Source organism: Gracilinanus agilis, chromosome 2, assembly GCF_016433145.1.
Source record: "Gracilinanus agilis isolate LMUSP501 chromosome 2, AgileGrace, whole genome shotgun sequence".
In the NCBI taxonomy this organism is placed as follows: domain Eukaryota; kingdom Metazoa; phylum Chordata; class Mammalia; order Didelphimorphia; family Didelphidae; genus Gracilinanus; species Gracilinanus agilis.
This window is the reverse complement of record NC_058131.1, coordinates 409,744,105-409,759,611: the sequence shown is the minus strand read 5'-3', so window position 1 is coordinate 409,759,611 and position 15,507 is coordinate 409,744,105. Positions and strand designations below refer to the sequence as shown.

General features: G+C 31.2%; 1 protein-coding gene across 1 annotated transcript in view; it reads right to left on the bottom strand.

Annotated features, from left to right (window-relative positions):
- Nucleotides 1-12,724: 12,724 nt before the first annotated feature.
- Nucleotides 12,725-15,507, bottom strand: part of VRK1 (VRK serine/threonine kinase 1) — a 125,208-nt gene continuing 122,425 nt past the window's right edge. The window contains exons 12-13 of the mRNA XM_044664588.1: nt 13,463-13,553; nt 12,725-12,783 (exon numbers count right to left, since the gene is read on the bottom strand). Of these exons, the coding sequence (XP_044520523.1) occupies nt 12,725-12,783; nt 13,463-13,553 (150 nt within the window). The remainder of the gene's footprint in view (nt 12,784-13,462; nt 13,554-15,507) is intronic.

Here is a 15,507-nt window from a genome sequence, read left to right as displayed (position 1 = left end):
GCACCTAGCATAGTGTTTTGTACATCATAGGCAATTAATAAATGCTCACTGGTTTGCAATAAGTAAATTCCATTAGCTTTTCATTAACTCCTAAAGTCCTGCCAATAAAGTAACACTAGAGAAAGGGCCAGCATTTGTTAAAAAAAAATATGCAAAGAAAATTTGTTTTCTTAATATTTAACCAACAGGTTTTACTATGTTTATATAATTTGGAAAAGAGAAAGGGTAAGGAAAATACACAAAATACACACCTCACACATTTTTTCCTATTTTAAGCCTCAATGTGCTTGAAACAGAACTTGAGAGTTTATTTAAGTGTTACAAATAAACTTGGGACCATAACACTTCCAATGACTACAATCTAGCATTCTGCAAAAATCAGTGATAATCTCAAACTGTAAATCTTTATTTTGTAAAAGAGGGAAGCTTGGTAGTACACTGTGTGTTGGGCCTGGAGTGGGAAAGACCTGAATTCTAATCCAGCCTCAGACAATTACTAGTTATGTGACCCTGATCAAATCATTTCACCTTGTTTGCCTCAGTTTCCTTTTTTGTAAACTGAACTGGAGAAATGGCAAACCACTCCAGTATCTTTGCCGAATGAGAGTACAAAAAGTCAGACATAACCGAAAAACTACTAAACAACAATAAAAATTTTGTAAATTAGTGTAGCATTAGCTCTTTAGGTTCAAAAGATGAAAACACCAATGGTAAAGTCTCATCTGATATAGCAGTTTGATATAAAGGCAAAAAACTAAATATAGTCTTAATTTTATGAAGAAATATGAAAATCAGAGAATTATGACATATGTTCTAATTCTAAATTTAGAATTAGAATGGAACTTTAGAATGGATCTGTGGACTATGTGTTGGAATTATTTGAATATATTAAAAAAGTCTCAGCTACATTTTTAAAAATCTCATCAAATATACAAAAACACATTTAACATATTCATTCAATACTGTTTAATTTTGAATCATTAAAAATAAAATTTTATAGGTGACATCAGTACTAACATAAGAAAGGTAAATTTTATGTGGATGGCTTAGAAGTATATGCCCTTTTACAAACTATCTCATCAAAGAAGAAAATCCTCCTTAGAAAGGTTCACCAGACCACTCTCTACTCAACTAATTCTACTGAATTTATATCCTCCACTATTCATTTAAAAATTAACCATTTGTAATATTTCTTACACTGCTATTTAATTTTCTGTATCTGCATATATATATATATACATATATATGTATATATATATATTAATGGCTAGCATTTATATAGCATATCACAAATATTTTTCTTGATCCTAACAACTCTGGGAAGTGGGCAATTTACAATAAGGAAAGTGAGGCAGACAGAAATTAAGTAATATATCCAGGAACATACCATTAATAAGAGGCTGAGACTGAATCTGAACTTAAGTCTTCTTGATCCCAGGTTCTGAGCTCTATTCATTGCAACATCCAGATGCCTATCTTATTTTCTTAAGTGTACTATGTGCCCCTCAAGAGCCAAAAACACTTACCATCTTAGCCTTCTTTTATCTTCCACAGTACCTGTACTTACCACAGTGTTGTGCATGGAAGGTGCTCAAGTAGCTTATATCAAAGTTCACTAAAGATTTTTTGTTATAACTATAACTAATATATGAATCAAGTAACATTTAGAATTGCTTTTTCCCCCCTCAAATGAAGGAAATCTTTATTATAATTATTTGTATCTCTTATTTGTTTTAGTTGACTGAAAAGCTACAGTTATATCTGAGGCAGGGTAATATATCTTGAAAGAAAATAAATGCATTTTCAATTGAAGAATGCCAGGGTTCTGGAGGCAGGTTTCCTTTTGCCACTGACTATAGACAATTCATTTAACAACCCAATATATCAGTTTCTCTTTTAAGAAATCTTGACAAATATCTGCTTCCACCATCCCTTTACTAAGATATTATATAAAGATAAATAAACTAAATTAAGTATATTGTGTAATACCTAGATTATACATAGGGACCTATATATTGTTACATAACACAATATTAAAGGTAAAAATAATTAGAACAACAGTCATAAGCTCTCAACAAAATACCAATTAACTACTAAAATTCAAAGGTACAAATTTACAATAAACTTAAGAAATTTTAAAAATACATATTTCAAAAGCCCAGAAATTCTTTACTTTGGATTAAAGGGAAAAAAATTCCCTTTTAAAATTCCACAGAGACCTATCTCTATCATGGAGGGGGAAAAAACTATACTGGATCAAAATAAAGTTAAGTGAATCAAAATGCATTACTTTCTCTCCAGTATATATAACTATATTGAGAAGTTTCCTTGTATAGCCTCCAAAGCATCCAAATGTTTATATAAATTTTTTTAAAGTAACACCTGCTAACATTTCACTTCAGGAATTTAAACTTTTTCAGGTTGTCACAAAATGCACTAAATAATGATAATGTGATTTGAACATTTCATAAATTGGACCTTAATGAGTAACAAATTATATGAAGTATTTATTTTAATAAAAATCTTTAAGCACTCTTCAAAAACATAAAGACTTAAAAATATTTCCACCATCCTTCTTCCTAAGATTCACAGGAAAATTAAACACAACACGAGGAGAAAAGAAGCAATACAGAAAAAAGGGGAAATGGAGCAAATTCTGCATATGAAGTTATTGTATCTGTTTTACTTCAGAACTCTCTTTCTGGTTCTTGAACCTTTAAAAATAAGAGAAAGATACAAATTAGGAATCAAAATATAACCCACGATCGTGTTTGAGAAAATTACATTCTTATACAAAAATTCTTACACCATTAACGAAAACTGCACGGAAGGGTAGGAAGTATTTTCATATTTGTAATATCTAACACTGCTGTAGCACTTGAAGTTTTACCAAGTGCTAAGAATATATTATCTCATTTAATCCTCACAACAACCCTATGAGTCAAGTGTAACAGATATCATTACAATCATTTTATAGACAAGGAGAAAGGGGAACAAGTAGGGAAAAGAGAGAAGGAGACAGAGGAGAGAAAGTCAGTTTTCTATTTGTAGTTTCACTGGGAATTTGAACTACACAGAATATACTTGGCTTACCAAAGTATAGAAAGTAGAAGAATTATTTTAAATGAGAATTTAAAAACTTAAACACTAAAGCTACAAAATATAAACAGCAGCTCAGAATTAGCTATGAGGCTACTATTAATGTTATGGCAAAAGCAAAGAATTTTAATGCATGTATATTGTCTTAAACCCTGTTTCTACATTCCTGGCAGAATACAGGACTGTCCTGAGAGGATACCACTGGAATTTAATTGATTCTACCAAAACAAGCATTTAGAATGGAAAGCCAAGTTTGATACTAAGAGTATTTTTTATGACAGTTTCTGTTCAATTACCCTTACAAAAAAGCAGGCAACTCATCTGAGGTTGTTATATAAGATTTAGAAGGGTAAATTTGTGAGTAAGCACCAGCACTATCAAGACCAATTATGTTGGCTAATAAAACAAGTTTTCATTTCATTATGTTAATACAAAATTATAACTCTCAGAAGAAAAACAATGTTGTAGTCCTTAATCAAAAACTGTGTTAAGAGGTTATTCTTCTTTTGTGAAAAATAGATGCTTTATTTATGTCCAGAGTAAAAATAATGTCTTCTCTCACATATATCTAACAAGAACAAGATGTTAAATGATTTCTATATAGCAAATTTAATAGAAAAAATACTTTTATTTTAAACTTTTATCATTATCCTTGGTTTTCACATTACCCATAATTCCCAAGATACTCTTCCTTCTTTTACCTGCAGAGAGACATCCTAATAAAAGAATTTTTTTAAATAAAAATTATTTGGCAGAATTAATCAATAATCAATCAAGATATTCACCTCCACTGTAAAAAGAAGAGAGCTACGTTCTCATATCTTATAAAGTGGAACCATTCTTTTTCATTATACTGTTTTTTTGTTCTCTTCATTTAGATTGTTATCACTGTGTGAATATATTTTCTGGTTAAACTAACTTTTAGAGTCCAAATAAGTGTTTATTAATAATGCTCCTCTGCATTATTCCATCATATGTATTGTTTCCTATAGGGTAGTAACATACTATACCACATATACTATTAAAAAATTACTTTTCATCTTAGAATCAATAATGTGTATTGGTACCAAGGCAGGCTAAGCAATGGATGTTAAGTGATTTGCCCAGGGTCACATAGCTGGTATTACATATACTATTAAAAAGGCAACTAGATGGCTCAGTGGATTGAGAGCCAGACCTAGGGATAGGAGGTCCTGGGTTCAAATGTGGCCTAAGACATTTCCTAGCTGTGTGACCCTGGGTAAGCTACTTACTCCCCATTGACTAGCCCTTGTCACTCCTCTAACTTGGAAATGATACTTAGTATTGATTCTAAAAGAGAAGGTAGAGGTTTAAAAAAAAAGATACTATTTTAGGATACACAATAAAATTTTTTCTACAAGCTCTCAAATACTATTTCCAATCTCTGTCATTCTGCCAATTTGCTGAGCATGAAATGAAAATGCAATTTTTGATTTGCATTTCTCTTAATAGTATTTGGAACAATCTTTTATATAGTTGTTAATAGTTTACAGTTCTCTTTTGGGGAACTTACTGTCATATGCCTCAACCTCTCTTCCACTGAAAAATGGCTTTTCATCTTATATGTTTGTGTCTATTCCCTCTATATACCTTAGCTATAATGAGTATTTGATGTAAAGATATTTTCTTCAATTAGCTACCTCCCTCCCCCCCTCTTATCCTAGACATGTAGATTTTACTTATGCAAACACTTTGGAATATCATATAATTGAAATAATCTATTTTATCTTTTGTGATTTTGTGATTACTTCTAACCCATTTAAAGATCTATTTTGACCTTTCTGTATAATATAAATAACATGTTGATCTAAACTAGAGCTTCTTAACTTAAATATATTTCAGTATTTAATGTATTTTAATGACCTTATCACAAGAAAGTGTCCATAGGCTTCACCAGGGGAAAAAAAAGTCCTAATATAAACCTAATTTCTGCTAAAAGTGCTTTCCAAAAGTCCTACCAAGTCTTTTCAAATAGATGTTCTTGACCTAAGTAATTTATATTCTTGGGTTTATTGAACTGTATAATTGAGTTCAATTGTTTCTATTCTCACCTAGTTCATTTATTCCATGGATCTCCTTTCTATTTTTTTTAACAAGTACCAAACAGTTTTAATAACTGTTGATCTATAGTTTAATTTGGGATGTGGAAAATGCTATTTCCCTTTTATTTCTACACACACACACACACACACACACACACGCGCGAGCGCGCGCGCGCACACTTTCTCTTGATACTGAAGATGTTTTTTCTTTAACAAAATTATTATTTTGTTAAGCTCTTTAGGTAAACAGTTGGTAGTATGATATAGCACTAAATCTACAAATTCATTTAGGTTGTATTATCATTGGTATATTAGCATGGCCCCAAAAGGGCATTGAATAATAACCCTAGCTAATTTAAGTCATTATTTCTTTAAGGAACATTTTGTAATTGTGCCTTTATAGGTATTGAATGTGTCTTGGTAGACTGAATCAGAATTTTTATCCATTTTGTAGTCATTTTGAATGGGACTTCCATTTCTTTTATTTTCTCCTGGACTTCGTAACTGCTACATTTAAAAGGCTATTAATTTCTTTAGGTTTATTTTATATTTTACTTTGTGGAAAATATTCTGAATTAGTTTCTTTGTTGATTCTCTAGGATTTTCTAGGTAAACCACCTATACTAGAAAATAAGGATATTTTTGTCTCTCTTTTGCCTAAATTTCTTTTTCTTATTGTTAATATTTCAAAAATTCTGTCAAATGAGAGTGGGGGGAAAAGGGGTAATATCTTGCTCTATTCCTGTACTTATAGGAAAGCTTTCCCATTGCACATAATACTAGTTTGGGGGTTTTATGTATATTTTAAAACAGTGGTTCCCAAACTTTTTTGGCCTACCACCTCCTTTCCAGAAAAAAATATTACTTAGCCCCCTGGAAATTAATTTTTTTTATTTTAATAGCAATTAATAGGAAAGATAAATGCACCTGTGGCCATCACCGCATCCTTGGATTGCTGCAGCACCCACCAGGGGCCGGTAGCACCCACTTTGGGAATCACTGTTTTAAAAGGTCTTTCTATGGGTATGTTTATAGTTTTCTTTTGCATATTTATATTTTTTTCAAAAATGAATATTGGAAAGACATCTAGGTCACTCAGTGGATTGAAAGCCAAGCCTAGAGATGGGAGGTCCTGGGTTCAAATGTAACATAAGAAACTTCCTAGCTATGTGAACATGGGCAAGTCATTTAACCCCCATTGCCATGTCCTTACTGCTCTTCTGCCTTGGAACCAATATTTAGTATTGATTCTAAGATGGAAGGTAAGGGCCAATAAATAAATGAATGAATGAATGAATGAATGAATGAATGAATGAATGAATGAATAAAATAAATAAACAAACAAATAAATAAATAAATAAATAAGTGGATGAATAGATAAATAAATAAATGAGTGAATGTTGTGCTTTGTTGGGGGTCATCTTTTCCCTTTTTTCCTACAACTGTTGTTTGGAATGCTTTTGTCTTTAATATTATTGCTATTTAAGTATCTTTGAGCTCCTGCTATAAATTCAATCTGAACATAATGAATATATACGTATATACACATATTGTCATAGTCATTTGCTGGCTAATTTAAAATCAATATTCATTAAAAACATTAATCTAAAGTTCTTGCCTGACTTTATATTCCCCTGATTTCCATTTTTTTTTTTAAGTTTGTCAGAATTCTCTTGTCATATAAAATAGACCAGGAAGACTTGGATCTCCACCCTATTTACTAGTTCATTTAAAACTACTTTAACTTCCTATTTTAAAACTGGATTAAAATTTCTATCATTTATTTCTTTTAAACTTTAATGTTGCAGACATCTTATGGTAGGTTCTGATGATTTTTATGTCTATGTGGTGATTTTTACTTTATTTTTTATTAATTTGATTTTGATTTCATGTTTCTAAACAGATTAGACAGGACTATATAGATTTTGTTAGTTTTCAAAGAACCAGTTTTTGGTTTTATCAGGTCTATTATATTTTTGTTTCTAATTAATCTCACCATTAATTTTTTAAACCCTTAACTTCTGTCTTAGAATTGATACTATCAGATCCAAGGCAAAAAAGCAGTAAGGGCTAGGCAATTGGGAGTTAAATGATTTGCCATAGCTAGAAGTATCTGAGAACAGATTTGAACCCTGGACCTTCCATCCTCAGGCCTGGCTCTCTATCCACTAAGTCACCTAGATGCCACAGTCTTCCTTCTAATTTTCAAATTGTTCAATTTTCTGTTTGTTTTGAATATATTTTCTAGCTTTTTAAATTAAACATCCAATTCATTAATGTATATATTTTAATTCTGTTAACGTATGCTCATTTTTTACCTTTTTTTACATAGTTTCCTTTGTTCTTTGATTCACTCATTGCATATGATTGAAGTTTAATGTAAAGGATATACTTAGTATTTCTACTTTTTTAAGAAATTTATCATTTCTCTGTGTCCTACATGTTCTGTTTTCATGTGGTCCTGAGAAATGTTTATTCTTCAACCATTCCCACTCAAGATACCATGTCTTTTATTTCTAATTTCTTGCAATTATTTAGTCAAATCTATATTTTCCCTTTACTTCTCTTTGTTACTCACCTAGACCTGGGAGAAGTACTTTAGAGACTCCTATTATTGGCTCTTATCCATACCTTTTTACATTTTAATTAATTTTTAATTTATAAATTTAAAACTTGTGTCATTTAATATAAATTTAGTATTAATAGTAGCCCATTATCTATGTCTCCTAGAAGCATCAGATAGTTTTCTCATTTATAGCTATTATAAACAGAATTTTTTTTGTTTTCATTTTTTTTTTTTTTGCTTTGGATGATAGCAAGATCACAACTCTTTGCTTTTCTATATACACAGAATATTCTATATACGTGGAACAGTATATACAATAGAATATTCTATTCTAATAGTAATAAGTAAATTTTGTCCAGTCTATTTTCATTCTACATGTCTTAATTTTTTAGATAAGTTTTTAGTATACTATAAGTCTTGGTTTGTTTTTTAATCAATTCTGTTATTCTCTGTAGTATTATTGGGTTGCTTAAGCTATTCACATTCAAAATAATTATTTCGAAGTTTCTTTTTCTCCACTTGTTTTTTAGTATTGCTTTTTTAAAAACAAATTTTTTTAATATTTTACCCTTTGATTAGTTTTAGAAAAATAGCATTTATATAGTCCTTATTATGTGTCAAATATTGTGCTAAAGCACCTTACAAATATTCTTGTTTGATCTTTACAACAATCCTAACTTGTTGCTAATCTGCACTCACAGCTGCTCTCCCAGTAACTTGCTCCTGGTGTGACTAATTTTTCCTTAGTTGTGGATTTTAAATAATATATTTTTCTCTCATGTAATGATTTTTCTACTCTTTTGTTCTGATATTTTTTTTCCATTCAACTAACTGGTTAGTTAAAATCTTCCTGCCAATTATTTTAATTAATTTAATTTTATATTCATTAATTTTATTTTCCTAAAAATTTCTTTACTTCATTCTTTTCATTGCCTGCCCAGTATATTCTGAATTTTTTCTAATATGTACTAATACCTTTGTTTTCCTTCTTTATTCTGTGTCCCTCGTGTGGTTAAAGCTTCTAAAGGTCTAAAGTCTTTCTTCCAACAAATTTCTGTTATGTTTATGGATCTTGCCTCTTTCTGCTTTTTACCTGCTCCTTACTCTTAGAAATATCAATGTGTGAGGGTAGCAATATAAGAAATAGTGATGTGATAAAAACTACTGTGTCCTAAATCCTACAGCCAAGCCCCACTCCCAGCCTTCCCTATAAGCAAACTCCTTTGCAAAGGAAGTGTCATCTATTCCTACTTCTATCTTCCTCAACTATACTGGGTACCAGTTGCCCTAAGGGATGGCCATTCCTTCAGACTAGAGTAGTAAGGTTCCCATCTTCCATTTCAAATATAAAGTCCTCTACAACGTGAGAACTTTTCTGCCCTTTTTCACCACTGTTTCTCTCATTGGGGTAAGACTCTTCCTCTCTTCTAAACCCATGTCTTAATCCCTCCTATTCTAGCTATATCCCTTTTGCTGGGAGACTACAGGAATTACCTTTAGTTCACTGTTCTTTGGATTTGGTATCTCTCTTGTTTCCCTCTGTCCCCCACCTCCCCTCTCTCCATTTATGTAACCTCCCACTCTGCAACTCTATTCTGCAAAAGATAAAGATTCACCTGTGGGAAGGTCAATCCGTAGTGCTTCAGTTCACCTCTTCTACCCGATTCTTTATGTTCCTGTAAGTCTTTTCCTCGTGTCCCTTTTTTATCCTTTAATGATTTCTTAGGTCAGTCTTTCAAACCTGTCATAACAAATCTATAAAAATAATTTTGCCAAAATTTCCTCCACTTTGGTGTTTTTATGTTCCAAATCTAAGCCTTTGTCTTTCACTTCTTTTGAGATTTGCTTCATGTATTCAAATTGTTTCTAATCCATTCATTAAAAACAATTCTCACTGAGAGTTCTATCTGAGCTACACTCATTCCTAATTTTTTCTCTTATGGATTTTACTTCTTTTTTAAATGATTCTTGAGTTTCTTGTTTCAAATTCTCTTAGGGATCAATAGATACCATTGGTTTACTTTCCTTTATAAGATATTAAATGTAAAGCTTGGTATTCTTTGAAGTTTACCCAAACTTTTCTAATTTTAGGATCTCTTGTTGACTTTTGCTGGATTTCTGAAGTGCTTTACTTTTGATAGGATGTATAGTTCAACTTCTTTTTTTTTAAATTTTCTGTCATTCACTTTGTGGCAAAAGTCTTTGCTGGTAAGTAGACCCATATGTCTCGGATTCCTCTCATCTGAGGGGATAAAAGATTTGCTGGCCTGAGTAACCACTGGGTGAGCAAGAACAAGCCCAGATAGATTTTAGGATCTTTTCCTTCAGGCCTGGCCCTACCATTTATGGTGCCACCCTTTCTCTGTTTTGCTCCACTCTCATTACCTTTATATGATTTAAGCAGAGTCAGGAATTGCCACTTCTTGCAGGGTAAAAGGCAAGAATGATAGAGTTGGGCTCTGAGCAAGTTTGCTCATGTTCCTGTTATGGATTCATGGAAAAGAAGCTGGTGAGTGAGAACCACTGAGTAAGCACTCTACTACCAAATTAGGAATACATAAAGGATTTGCTTTATCAGGGATTCTTTTTTCTACAGATATACAGTTGTAATTTCTATTACAAAATTCATTGAGGAATGAGGTGCGAAGATATTTGGCACAGTTGTGCTTGAGCCAGCTCGTACTTGCTACTGAGAAGCAATTGATAAATTTTCAGCATGATTACTTATTTACACCCTGGAAATTAGGAAACTCTACAAATCAGCTTAATTTATTGTTTTGCTGTTTGTCTACCCTTAAGAAAGTACTGGAGAAAATATTATATATATGAAATATAAAACTGTATCCTATGTTTTCAGAGTTTGTTGCTAAACATTTACCAGCACATCACTGATGTTTCGAGAAGGTGGCTTAATCATAATCTGCCTGGTCATATAATACAAAAGTAATAGTTTGATAAATTTTTAGAACTTTTTTTCTGACTTCCTCTTTAAAATTCTGATTAGAGCTATTTCCAAATCATCTATTTCAGGCAATCTTCTAATATGTAAAGTGTCTTCAGTATAACTTTATTCTTAATGTATGTTCCGAACCTAGAGTAAAGTGGCCCTCAAGTTTGCTTCATCATTGATACTTTATTTTTATAATATCATATTAATTTATTACCAGCCACATTTCATTGTCATTAACATTAGATAGTGGGTAGTAATAATATATACCTTGGAAATCCTTTTGTGCCTTTGTCAAGGCCTAACATTTTCTCAAGAGTCAATTCTAATGGTTATATACGAGCAAAATGGTCTAGAAAGTAAAATTCTATGAAGCTCTAATGAAATTGGTTTTATTTTTGTTCTTATATGAAATATAATCATTTGTAAGATTCATTTTTACCTGATAAAATATACATATAAATATTCCAAATATAAAAAAACTATATGAACTTCAGTTTTTGAAAAAGGAAAAGATATTTCAATATGACTATGAAATACATATTTTTCAATAGCTGAAATTTCTTTATTGATATTGTTTTTAATTCTTTTTTTTCCTCAAAAATTTCTTTATTCCACCAAAAATGTAATGTAATTGATCATTTTCTTTAGTTCTGGTCCCAAAGTGCAAGATTTTTTTAAAAATAACTATAATAGCAGGGAGTTAAGAATATATATACACACATATAAATTTTTATATGTTACTTAATTAACCAATTTTTACTATGATTCTAAAAAATCATAGTGAATAGGATGCATGATTTTTAAGGTTTATTTTGTGTTGGGGAGGAGGATATTTTTAGCCCCCCAAAAAAATTCTCAATTGGTAAAAATTATGTCACATAAAAATAACAGGATTAGAGGTCCTTGTTCTTGGGAACAACCCCTATCACCCCCCTCTCTTTTTAGTGAAAACCCACATAATACACATTTTGAAAGCTTTCAGAATACGTTCTTACACAATGGACCACCAACTACTCAAAATGAGTTTAGGTATATCAAGGAAAAATACATATTTTTAAATGGTCTAAATAGATATTAAAGAAAGCTGCTCCCATTTTGCCTTGTATAGCTTTCTGAAAGATCCCATGGTGAGCAAAATCTCTTACCATACTATAAACTATAAATTGTGATTGAAAATAAAATTGTTAATAAAGAGAATGACATTTCTAAAACCAACAATGGAGGTAACTGTACTCCTGAAATACTTCTGTGACACTGAATGTGAAAGCCTCAAAACATTATTCACAAACATTATGCATTTTATTATGTATACAGAAAAACAAATGGAAGTTTGGTCTCTTTCAATCTAAAGTTTTCTTGACCTGGTGAATGATGTTAAATCTCTCTCCTTGGAACTCTAAAGTAGCTGCTGCCACTGCGCCATCTCAGATGAAACTTATTTGAATGATGAATAGTTGATATCAGATTATCTTAAATAGTCTGCACTATTTCAGAGAAAAGATAAGCTACTGAGGATGTGACAAACCAAAGCACTGATTTGCATACAAAAGAATTTGGTTAAACTTTCTCAACTTAGTTATTTAAACCAATTTCAAGCTTCTAATATCAAATATTGCTTTCCCACTTCAGAAGCATTTATCTAATCCTATTCTGTCCCTTATGCCTTTACTATTGCTTTAAAATTCGTTAATTTATTATAGTTAAGAAAAGACAAAATCCAGCTATTATACTAAAATTTAAATTATGTAAAAATGTTTTTAACTTACTTTGTATGTAAAACAGTTGTGTGTGTATTTATAAGCATAGTTAAGAACAACTGTGTAAATTCCCTGTATAGTTACGAATTAATTTCAAACTTTAAATATCTACTATATAGTACTCTTGGATTATTTTAAGCTAAATCTGTCATACCAAAATTAAAAATATTTAAAAAGAAATATTCCTCTTTCTATATTCTATTAAAAATATTTAAAAAGAAATATTCCTCCTTTCTCTCTCTTTATAACCACTCCTAAATTTTTCCACTCACTGTTACAGTTGCTGCTGTTAGTCAGTGCTTGAGATATGCTTTGATGTAGTGATCCTCAGAACATCAGGATCATTTCCTAACAGCAAAATGAACAAGACAAGGGAGAAGAAGAACAGTGGGAAGATGGAAGATGGCAACAAGATGTAAAGTGGGAATGCTTACCTTCCTTACCTTTATCCTCCATTGCAAGTGTAAATATGAGTATTATGTAAAAGTACAAAAAGATTCAGTAATGAACAAGTGATTGGCTGTGAATGAAAGGGCAAAGCAAATATCATGTCTTCCCACAAAACATCTGTGAATGGATAAATCATTTATTTGACCATAAGAATATGTCTGGAGTCTTATGTAGATTTTGTTTGTTATCATAGCCCTGGTGCATGCTTTTTGAGCTAACTTAAATGACTGGTGTTTATAATTCAAAATAATGACAAATAAGCTGATAGAATACATAAGCTGGTAAAGAAGAGCTAAGGAAGACTCAACTTCCTCAAGTGTAAAATTAAGAAAATATCTACCCTATCTAAAACAAATGGCTATTGTGAGGATTAGATGAGATTGCACAGGAAAGCATTTTGAAAATTACAAAATGCCATAAATTTTTAGTATTTTCATTAAGAAAACTCTCATGGTAAGCAATTTTAGCATAAAAAGTTAATATTCTCACATAAATAAATGCTTTCAATAATTATCCATGATGAGAAAGTCCAAGTGGCATGTAAGGAAGAAGAAAAGGAAGTTTGTTTTTAACTTACGAGTTTGAGCTCCCTCCAATATACTTTTAGTTGAGATTTCCATATCTTCAACCCCTGATTCTGTGCTTTCTTCTATGTCTTTCTTTCGTTTCTAATATAAAAAAAAAATATATGTATATATATTGGTTTGACATAGGCAAACAGACAAATTTGCCACATAATAGTAATATAAATAGTATATGTAGCCTCTATTGAAAGCATATTATAATCACTCTCTAGCCCCTTATCCCCATAGTCTTCTTCAGTGTAAGAAAAAAGCCAACTCAACATTTATATATCAGAACTGTTCGTTCATTATTACTTACTAAGGATAAAGGATTGTGCTACCATGCAAAACCAATAGAATACAAATATATATTATAACATATGTAAAATATTAGTAACTCAATTTTATAGTTAAGTAATTTGAGGCTCAAAAAGGGAAAGTGACTTGCCCTAGGTGACACAATTAACTATATACATCTCTTTTAAAATACTGAAATATAAAGTTGTTATTTTTACTGTTAACTTTTTATTAATCTTACTTCACAACTGAGGGAGAAAATCACTTTTTTTGCAACAATATTACATATTGACATTCTATCAATAACAAAATGTTACTGACTCTCAAATAGAATTAATGGAAAAATTCTAATCAACTAATAATCATATATAAAGTGTCTACTATGTATGTCAGACATCAGAACTAGTACCAGAGATAAAAAGAAAGGCAAAAGGAGTTCACATTCTAAAAAAGGATAGGTATGCACAAAGAACCAAGAACAAACAAGATATTTTACTGAGTAGATGGAAGGCAATCTCCAAGGGAAGACATTAGTATTTGAGAGGACTTAGGCCTCCAAAAGGCAACTTTTAGTATGCATTGTTACAACGGACTGTCAGTAGAACTCTGCCAAGCTTGAATAGCAGAGTTTAAATTTTCCTCACAGAATAATTTAATGGTTTATTTAGACTTAAGAGATACAGGCCTGCTCCTAAATTCTCAAAATGGGTTTGAACTTTAAATCTTTTCTTATCTTCTATTCTTTCTTCCAGTTGATTTGTATAGTCAGGAACTAATTTAGACATTCTGTTTCATTATTTTCTATTCCTACTACTGCTATATTTGTATCACTTGGTTCATTTAATGTCTTACATTTATCCATTTTGAATTACATAGGTATGAGAATCACAGAAGTTCCAAAAACCATTTAGTTTGGGTATTTCTCAATGTGAATTTTAAAATTTAAATGTCTAAAATTCCAAATTTTATGCCTAAGTCATCCCTAGTTTTTATAGTCGTCTTGTCCATTTACATCATTTCGTAAATAATTCAAAACACACAAAATCTCACTATCCTAGAGTATAATAAATGTCCTCATTTATATTTTCTAGCAATTAACATTAAGTTAAACTTTATCTGAATCTTTTTTTTTTTTGCTTCAGGCCATTTTTGTACAGCTATAAAAAAAAGTCTAACACCTGCTGACAGCACATTGTTATTTTTCCTAATGGCAACCATGGGTTCTATTCCAAAGAGAACTACATGGGAAAACTGAACTCTATTCAAGCCACATTATCTTAAAACCTCCAAATGGACAGAACTGTTATTATCCGGTGTATTATAATTAATCCAACTGTTTCAAAAATATTCTTAAGGTAGCTATGGAAAGATTAAAATATACAAGTGTGTGTGTGTGTGTGTGTGTGTGTGTGTGTGTGTAATGTTCCAAAAAAATACAAATGACAAAATACAAAAATAACAACTTGACTAAACCTTAAGAAACTTCAAGTGGCATTCACTTAACAGCTCAGTATACAGAGGTATTACTTTACTAAAATAGCTTTAAGAGTGGTTAGAACTTCACATAACTGATGAGAGAAGGGGAGAGTGCCTTACATCTTTCTTTTTCCAAAGTGTTGCTTCATGATTACCATCTAAACCCTGCTGGGCTGAACAGATTGGTTCGATAATTACATACAATAACTGCAGTGGGCAGGTAACCCTCAGCTGGCACAGGGCAGCTCCCCTGTGAGAACTTCCATATGCAAACTGCACTGATGGA